General features: G+C 35.4%; 2 protein-coding genes across 2 annotated transcripts; one reads left to right on the top strand and one right to left on the bottom strand.

The window, feature by feature from the left end:
• Positions 1-393: 393 nt before the first annotated feature.
• Positions 394-894, bottom strand: LOC129768356 (cuticle protein 19-like). Its single transcript, XM_055769952.1, has 2 exons — positions 831-894; positions 394-769 (listed from the first exon to the last, which is right to left on the bottom strand). Exons 1-2 carry the CDS (start codon positions 837-839, stop codon positions 461-463), a joined length of 318 nt encoding a protein of 105 aa, XP_055625927.1. The 5' UTR covers positions 840-894; the 3' UTR covers positions 394-460.
• Positions 895-1,331: 437 nt separating this feature from the next.
• LOC129768357 (cuticle protein 19-like) lies at positions 1,332-1,766 on the top strand. The gene is made up of 2 exons (XM_055769953.1): positions 1,332-1,395; positions 1,458-1,766. Exons 1-2 carry the CDS (start codon positions 1,387-1,389, stop codon positions 1,764-1,766), a joined length of 318 nt encoding a protein of 105 aa, XP_055625928.1. The 5' UTR covers positions 1,332-1,386.
• Positions 1,767-10,226: the final 8,460 nt, after the last annotated feature.

Here is a 10,226-nt window from a genome sequence, read left to right as displayed (position 1 = left end):
GTTGTTGCTAAATTTTACATAGAATTTCGAAAACGAAAAAACCAGAGTATATATATGGAAAATTACAAACCACACAAAGTAATCGTAAAAATAAAAATATAATTCATTTTTCGTGCGAGGTGTAGCTCATTGGAATTCTTCACCCACAAGTCTATCTAATGTAGAGTCGTTCACAGCATTTGAGAGAGGTTGTATAGAGCATTTTAATTAGGAGTTATTATTAGTTGTTCAAATAGTTTGATTATTTTGTTTTGTTTTTGTGCAGCACTTATTCTACTTCAATTTAACAATGTAACATTAAAAGACAGAAGTCTTAAGTTACGAAATATAAATGCTTAATAAATAAAATAATTCAAGTGTAATCAACAAATTTTATTTTAATTTTTTGTTTTCTTCTTGATGCTTTTTTAATGTTCACTGTTGTTCTGACGCTCACTATTTTTATATAGCCGAATCAAATCTAGTAGTGTTGATGGATGTTAGCGTAGCTTTCTCCGTGATGGGGATGATGAGCATGTCCCTTGCGTTCGACGTGAGGTTGGAATCCACTCTTATGATCTGAGGTATAATCGACGATACGATGCGTTCCATCGGCCTCATCCAGTGTGTATTGTCCCTTCACATGGTCCCCATCACGATGTTCCCACTGGCTCTTATGATCGTGCGTATGGTAATCCTTGACCCCATACTCGAACTTATACTTGGGATAACTATGATAATCCTCGTAAGCCGAAACTACCACAGCAAGACAAGCAGCAAAAGCGATTATCTACGAAAAAGAATGATTAGATTATTGTTGCTCTCAAATGAACTTCTGCTTGGAAGCAAACATTAAACATTCTGGATTGAAAGGGTTCTATTCGGAAGGAACACTCAAGCTTAACTGATACCGTGCAAATGCTGCTGTGGAATATTTATACTTAACCAACTTAAACCGTTTGGTTTTGAAGGGCACTTTCGATTGTAATAACGCTGTGACCACACATTCCACACATTAAACACAATTTCCCTCCGTTGTTTGTCAACAATTCTCTGAAAAACGCAAACTGCACTCATGTGCTGACGGCCCTAATTGAATAGCACTGTTCAATCAGAGCAGATATGAATTTTTCGATCGTAGAACATCGATTGATCATTGAACCGTGAAATTTGCGCAGCTTAACACGACATACAGCAAGGTTGGTGTTGGAAAATGTACTTTTAATTATGTTGTCCTGCAGCTGACGAAGTGCAACATGGTTAGAATTGCAAGTTGGCAAGGTGAATGTGAGCTGGTGTGTTAGTCGTTTAGTATAAATATTTTGAATTGCTGCTTGGTTCATATTAGTCCCGGAACAGCGTTTGCTGCTACTACCGTTTGTAAATCAAAGCCGCTAAACATCGACAATGTTCAAGGTAATTTCAAAGTAAAGCGAAGTTCAGACATGTTGTTAGTATATTTTATTTAATTCCAACAGATTATCGTACTCACCGCTTATCTCTTAGTGCTGGCTTCGGCTTACGAAGATTATCACAGTTATCCTAAGTACAAGTTCGAATATGGAGTTAAGGATTATCATACCCACGACCATAAGAGTCAATGGGAACATCGTGATGGGGACCATGTGAAGGGAGAATACACTCTGGATGAAGCTGACGGAACGCATCGTATTGTTGAGTATACTTCGGACCATAAGACCGGATTCCAGCCTCACGTTGAGCGCAAGGGACATGCTCATCATCCCCATCACGGAGAAAGCTATGCCAACATTCATCAGCACTACTGAAATTGATTTCATGTATGAATTTTTAATCAGAGTATTAAAATTTAATAAATTTCGGAAATAACTCTGAGCAAATATGTGTTCTTATTATCATAAAATTTAGGAAAGTGCGAAAAGTGATTCAAATCTACTCAAATTGGGCGTATCTTTATACCGTCCTTAGGGTTAAATTCCAAATTTGGATGGAAAAATCGGTGTTTGACAATTGACCCTTTTATGCAAATTTGTAATTTTTTAAACACTCAACCGATCTGCGTTTTGTTGATCATTATTATTATTTCGAAACTAAAAAATGAAGGATATTTAGTAAACTTTAAAAAAAAAATCTATATATATATATAAATCTCGTGTCACGGTGTTTGTTACCGAACTCCTCCGAAACGGCTCGACCGATTTTGATGAAATTATGCACAAAAAACTTGGTAAGCATGAGAATAGGTTGTAAACTATATACGATACCGCTAGGATACCGATTACTAAATATTTAATACCGATTAGAGTGCCTCTATGCAGAAATTTTTTTTTTTATTTTTTTTTCTTAAATTTTGCTTCAAACAATACATATAACCAGAAATTTAAACCCCATACCCTATTTTTAATCGCGATTTTAGTAGTTTTGTATAAACAATATTCAAAAAATTTAACCGTTGGTCGTTTTTCAAACAGAACGAATTTATTTATGTTGTTAAATAACAGATGGCGCTAGATCGCACTTTCATCCACACATTCGCAAGTAACTTCACTTCGTCTAAAGCCAGGCATATCGCCCGCGAGCTAGAAGTATTTTTGAATGGGCACAACGAATTATTGAAATACTTCAAATCACACTTGCTCGGTTTACAAAATGGCAATCACGTTATTGTCACCAATTCTGATAAAACATCTGCTGGAGAGCACGTGTCTAAATTCAGTGCGCAAGCGTTACTAAAATCATAGAAGGTGTCTGCACAATGACGCGAGAAATTGTGATTCGAAGAAAAAACAATAATCTTGAATCCATCGCTAACGCACATCTTTCATACGACTTTCTCCATGTTCTTCTTCAATAGCACAAACGTTCTCAACGTTCGCCTTCTCATCGTAGTATTACTTGCATCATTTTTAGTAGTACTTAGTTGAGATTCCTCTACCAAACAACAAGCCTTGAATTTATTCTGAGTGGCAAGCTCTAGAATGTATGTGACCACAATGCAAGTCAGAAGAAATATCTTTGACGAAAAATGCCCGACCGTCTTGAAAGAACAAGATGAACAAGAAACACTAGAAACATGTTACTGCTACAGGTACTCCATTCATTATGAACATCATTACTTATTTTGAAATAATATTTATGAATAGCTATATCAGACGAATAAAATAAAGGAGTGCGTTCGATGGATTTTAAGTATAGCGTATGATGTCATTATATGATGTCGCGAGCTGTACCAACAAATCATGATCGACATGTAAGCGAAGGTAGAGAGTGAACGACTGCGATTCATAGATCTAATCAACATAAGTGGCTTGATGAAGAATACATTCATTTGAAAAACGCTATCGTGAGCAACGCCGTAACAGCGTCAGAGTCTATTGCTATCCGTACGGATTGCAATTTTGCATTCTGAAATCCGTTCCACTCAAGTCCAATCAAGTTATGCAAATGTGTCAACCTTGCGATGCAATTCGACATAGACAACATTGAGCTCTGTGTTCCATTTCTGTGGAGCAAATATGCAAAATGGATATTAGGGTGGAAAAAAACGCTTTTAAAACAAAAATTTCAAACTAAAATTAGCTCTGTATCAGCTCCATTGAAGTTGCCTGGCGTATCTTTGGTTTCCCAATTCATGAACATAACCCAGCAGCTTAAATTTATAGCTTATAGCCGTTTATCTTGAAAATGACAAGGACGTATTTACCATCAACGAGACAGAATTTGAACCCCAATGTTCAAGAATTATTTTTTCCCAACTTCCATTTTGCGGGAAATCGAGTATTGGCCGAAGCCTGCACTTTTTCTTGCAATTACAAACTGAAGGTCACTTCAGTAAGCTAATATACGGCATTAATAAAAGCATTAATTTTACATTTCGGGACTAACAAGCACAGAGGAATGAAAGCTTCCAAGTATAAACCTGAATTGATCCACCCATGGTGAGATGTGACCTTTCTTCTTTCATATAGTTTTAATTTATTACCGGCCGACTTTTTTTTCAAACGAATGCTATTGCTTTCATTTAGATTGTTGTCCGTGGAAAAATGTTAATGCTCAACAAGTATTTAGTTCCGATTATCCATTTCCCGAAAAATCGAACATTTTTCAAAATCTGCAAAGTACAAATACGCTGCGAAAAATTAATGGCTAGAGGGTTGGGAGGTTATTATCCTGTTGAATAGAATCATCATTTAGGTTTTCTTCATCGATGAGATCATCCACCCAATCCAGCGGGAGAATATTCACCCAGCAATCTCATTAGAACCATTCTTCCACGCACTGATTTCCTCCAACTCATCCACACACGAAATTCTACGGACTGCCATCACCTAAGGTTATCACGGACAGAAATGCAATTTTTCGATAATATTTGCTGAGTTAATTGATACTAACAAATATTCACAATTGAAATTTCTGAAAAAAATGAAAAAACCATCCGTCTTCCAAAGTAAACAAACTAGAATGCGCTGCGGAGGTCAGATGTATTGGTATTGATTCAACAGAACAGAAATGTCCGTTATGGTTAACGTTCGATTTTTTAAACACTCAATTTCCCCGGCTATTATGTATGTTCTTCTATCGCAGTTATACTGTAGAAAAGTTCACGTATTTTTGTATTTTATCGGTTATTTTTATTGAATTTGAAAACACCTTCCAAACATACTTGCTTTAAATCAAATTTACTGCCCAATAAAGTTATGCAAAATTAAACGAAATTGATGGTAAGTGGTAGCTAATAAATTAAACTTCTTTTTGGTGCAAAACATTATCATTTGGTTGCTTTCCAAAGGCATTAAAAATTATCAAAGTTCGATTCTTCGAACGCTTGGCACAAAATGGGTTAATGAAATACATTAAACATATAAACATCCGTTCAAATCGTTTCATTCGTTCTTCTTTATCGATCACATTCGATTAATTTCATAGATCGTTAAAACATTCAAACACACTTACTTAATACATCAGTTATTTTTTATTTAACACCCAACATATTTGTTTGGAACAATTTATATGACAGAACAACGTTTGCCGGGTCAGCGAATGATACCACAGATAAACACAAAATATGGAACATATACATGCGAATAGTTTGAAAATTTTGGTTTTTTTGTTGTTTTGGAGGTGTTGAGATCCTTGTTTTTGTATAATTTTTAGATCAATGGTAAAAATCTCGGGAACATTCCATTTTTTGCTCCTGAAATATATAATATTTCCCCATTTTTATTCTGATTTTGAACAATAGACTCATTTATTAAAATTTCTGACTTCCACACCTTCTGAGCGATTTTCGATCCTTTAACATCAAATGATAGGTGTTTAGATTAACTTATCAGGAAAATAGTGAACTGCGTCCCAAATGTTTAAATTTTCGACCGAACTTTTGAAGAAAAATTGATAGTAATTGTCGGAGATCGATACACGCCGACCTTACGACGCGAGTTGGGTTGCCGGTCAGTATTCGACGTTCTGCTGAACAGACCGTCCAAGACATAACCAGAAGTTAGACAATGAAAATCCCGCGTAACGAGAACTCCAATGATAACTTCCTTGCAAGGGAGAGGTTTGGTTAGAACCGTCCTGCAGTACAGGCCAATTCTAATTCCAAGTTTGTTTGTAAGTTTCTATGTTCCACTTGCAGCACAAGTGAAACAGAGTAACTCAGGATTTGTAGCGAAGTGAAAGATGCAACTTAGTAAACTTCCTCACGCCGGAGGAAAACCTTTTTCGGATGTAGAGGACCCGAACGTACTACTTGAATATTCTTTGGATACTTTATTGATACTGATTATTTACATGCTTTGTGGGTTCTTAAATACTAAGATAATGGATTGTCAGCAATTTTGATGCCCCTTGCTTCCCAGTGTGAAAGGAGTTACAATTTAATTCAATAATATTTTGCCACCCGGGAAGCAAAGGGCGTTCAAATTCGGTATCCCTTTCGAATCGGGAATATGTGTCCATGCTATACTTTTTATACAGTATGTTCTCTTCCAGTCGCTGGTTAGATTAAACCGCGACGAAATCTAATTGCTGATCCTAGCACAACTGACCTATATCCATAACCTATATGCTGAGTTTTGACGTAGGATTACGTCTTTTGGGAACATATTGGGGTACAAATTGAAAATCAAAAATCGAGCAAATCGTGAAAATTGTCCAATTTCAAACGCTTATTACTCAGTCATTTCATGATGGATTGATGAAATTTTTGCGTCAATCGATTTCGGCACTCCATAACTTTTTTTTATATTGAAGAAAATAATGTATGTCATGGAACTAACTATCGAACAATTGAAAAATCTCAACCCCTATCCTAACGGAAAAACCCTCATTTGATTGGTCGAAATTGACGACACATGCGGCGGTTCCCTAACAGAGACATCAATACCAAGCAGCCTGGGGGAAATCGACATAAAAGAAGGGGGAGCTTTTGTTCCTACCGAAATGTGTTCCCTAACAGAGACATGAAAACCAAGCTGCCTGAAGGAAATCGGCAGTGTGAATACGTGTAGGTGGATCTTCGAAACCAAGGTGCCCGGGTAAAATCGGTATGGCAAATATATGCAAGTCGGGGGCATTTTTATATTGCAAGTAAGGAGAGTGATACGATTAATTCTAACAAAGAAAATTTAAATTTGGAACTTTAACGTTGGTTGCTTCGTGAAATTTCATATCAATGACCGATCGTGTATTGTGAGAAATTTAGCACAAGTGCAGGTGTAAAATTGTATATGGTAGCAGTTGTGTAAAAAATTACTTGATATATAACAATTTATTTCAATTTTCGTAAACAAAAACTGAGGTGGGAACACAACGGGTCGTTCGGTTTAAACTGTCTGTTTGGTTGTGTTCATTTTCACCCAAGGAAAGTTTATACGGCGAGAAAATTGGAAAAGTGAAGAAATATTGGAAAAAGTGATTTCCCATATGCTTTACATATAGTATAGTATGTTGTGTTATTGCTAGTTTTTTTAAAATGCGCATTGGGTTGAATAAACACTCAGAAAGTAATTATAAAAGAAAATCACCTTTCCCATTTTAAATATGTTTTCTCTATATTAAAGTATTAAGTTTTTACTGATGAGAAAAATTGATAATTGTGTACGGTATTGGTAATTATCTTATATTACATTGGTGAGTTTTTTTTTTTTCTTCATTCCATCCATATATAACACAGGAGGCATCTCGCCTAGGATCACAGAAGACGGTTTTCATTATATCTCGTTTCACTTCGGCATCTTTTATCTGATATGCATTATACAACGACTATTTACCATCCTTCTATCATCATCACTCGGTAAACACTGATGGAATGAACAAACAATACCGAACAACTAAACAAAAGGGCCACCCAATCATTATTATATCCAAAATCAACAGATAGCCTAACGGAATGCTACGTCAACTATGCGGCCGTGTCTCGGACACAACCCTCCTGTGACTTTTTATCAAAAGAGAACGTTGTTGGTGAAAATTGATCAATGCAGATAGGTCACAGCCGCATATTCGGTTCTTTATTTGCGAATACGAAACCGGGAAAATTGCAAGGATTACATTTTAGGGAGAAATAAACACATTTTTACATAAAAATAATGTACGATGATTGAAGTTTCTTTTTAGAATCAATATCTTTTAACGCTTTGTGGTCGTTTGTCTGCTCTCAGCCACCACAGCAAGAAACCATGCTAATCTTAGCATGCTTGATGTCTAGTGAACATGTTCACGAATCGATACAGTGCTCCTATTAGTAATAGATAACGGTACTTAGTATCAAACAATGTAGTCACCCACAACAGATAACGCACAGTGCGTTGAATGCATAGGGATGTGGGAAAAAATATCATAACAGAAGAATTTAGCCATTGTAACACTTTGGTGTGATGAAAATGATTGTTCATAACTATCAGAACTACAGTTTGCATAGATGTCTCAAGCGACTTTTTTTTTAAATAAAAACATTACAAATATATTTGGAATTAAATCACAATGAAATACATTGTTAAGTTAATATATGGGTAAATTTAAAAAAGTTTATTTTTCATAATCTTGCATTTATCACTACTTTTTCAAATAAAAATAATTCCGACCAGTACGACACCCATGTCCAAATTTAATACGAACGCAAAGTTTTTCTTCAAATGATCTTGAATTGTTTTTTTCTGATAAGGATAATCTACTTCAATTATGAGTTTTTTTTTGAATATATTGGGATAATTTTAATACTGGACGTATAAGAGTAAGGACTTCGAATTTAAATATGTACAGATCTTCGAATCAACAAATTATTTGTAGTCGAGAAAAAAACTAAGAACTTCAGGAATGATAATTTGAGAGGGTGCACACTCACTCCACTACAAATAAAAAAAATAATAATATTTCGAATCAATCGCAAACAGTACCCTCAAGTGGCAAGTTTTGCTTATCTTTCAGCTCCTAGCAGTAGTGTATACAGCAACAGAAAAGCTTTTTTGTTATGATTTATCTTCTGTTAACACCCAGATCTGGATGACGGGTGTATTTCCTGGGAGGCCCCGTCACTCAGATGTGGGTAACACTTTTCTCGTTCAATTTAAATAGGATTTTTAAACGGAATTTGATAGGGTTATGTAGGGTTATGTAGAATAATCGAAAAATCAAAAACATAAAAATATAGTTTTTATACTATACTTTCAAACGGTATTATAAAGCATTACCTACTGTAAATATGTTTGTATGTTTATCTGCAGGGTTGTCCCACATTAAAATTTAACCTCCTTCCTGTTGACCGATTGATCTGAAATTTGGAGCACGCCTTTATCTCTCCTATTGTTATAAAACTGCGTATTCCATGATCTTGAAAATCCAAAATGGCGGCCGCTACAAAATGGCGGACTACATATTTTATCAAAACCCTATCAATATCGGTATCAAATGAAAGGGCTTGATTAGTAGAACACAGTTATTTATGAAAAATGTAAATCCAAAATGACCGCCATCACAAAATGGGATTTTTTTTTAATTCATCAATATGGGTATCAAACGAAAGGGCTTGACTAGTAGAGCATTCTTATTTGTGAAAAGTCACATTTCAAATGTACTGTTGAAACATCAATATCTTTATGTCGTCTATATTAAATTCTTTTAACATGTCGTCCAGGTCTTCACTTGCGTATAGTTCCTCTATATCCTAATCGGAACTCGATGAAATAATACTCGAAACTTTTCTTCTAACGCTTCGCATTATTTCGTCGTTACTACTTTCCTCGCCTTCAGATTTACTATTACGCCCACACATGTGCGTCTAAAAAAAAATGTTTTGGGCCTATCCGAGTTGTGAAATTATTATTCTCATTCTCAAAAAAAAAAAAAAAACTTACAACTTGCTTGCTTCTTTCAGGTTTTTATCTGCCAATCGCAAAGAACAATGAAAACGATTCACGTGAAGAGTCTGAGTTGCCGAATGTGATACAGTTTGTGATGATTATTTTCCCACAAAAGTGACATATGTTCTTGGTATGATATATTCACAGAATCTTCGCAATCGATTGAATGGAATATTCCATATTTTACAATAAAAATGCAGTTATTCATCATCATCGAATATAGTATATAGAGCAAGTACGTTCTGTTGAATTTCATTTTTTATTATTATTACTTTTATAGGTTTTCTAATCATCAGTCAGTTGATTTCATTCGGATTCAACAGAAAAGTAGTCCGGAATCTATCCCGAATTCATTACTATCGTTGTCCGCTTATTTCTTGAGCGCACCGAGAGTTGAATTTGGGCCCCGCAAGAAACTCGACCGAATCGCTCTAGGCGACGAAAATGTTAATGAGAAACTGCTGTTTTTTCAAATATCGGGCATCCGGCCGGATAGCAAATCCAATCCAATTTTCCAATTCCAATTTTTAATAGTGTGGACCAAACAAATATGCTTCGGTCGGTCACGCATAGTGCTATTTCACTACATTGCTGAGCGCATCAAAACAGCCGCTTTATAGTATGAAAATCTCATTATTATGGTCACGCAATCCTCAGCAAAAATGCTTAGAAGCAAGCATTAATAGGACATATTAATCTGAAACTAGATTTTTCAACAAAACAAAAATTTTCACATGGAATCATGTGATATGGAGACATGGTACATGGAAAAGTACCACATTTGACCGAGAAGAGCTGTTTAAAAATCTTATTAGGGTAATTAAAAATATGATACACTCCTCTGTTTGCATCAGTAATTTTATTCACTATATAAATCTGATTAGAATTTCGATCCCGCAATCAGTT

This window comes from Toxorhynchites rutilus, chromosome 2 (genome assembly GCF_029784135.1).
Source record: "Toxorhynchites rutilus septentrionalis strain SRP chromosome 2, ASM2978413v1, whole genome shotgun sequence".
Lineage (NCBI taxonomy): Eukaryota > Metazoa > Arthropoda > Insecta > Diptera > Culicidae > Toxorhynchites > Toxorhynchites rutilus.
The sequence above is the reverse complement of the archived record's forward strand: the minus strand, read 5'-3'. Positions and strand labels throughout refer to the sequence as shown.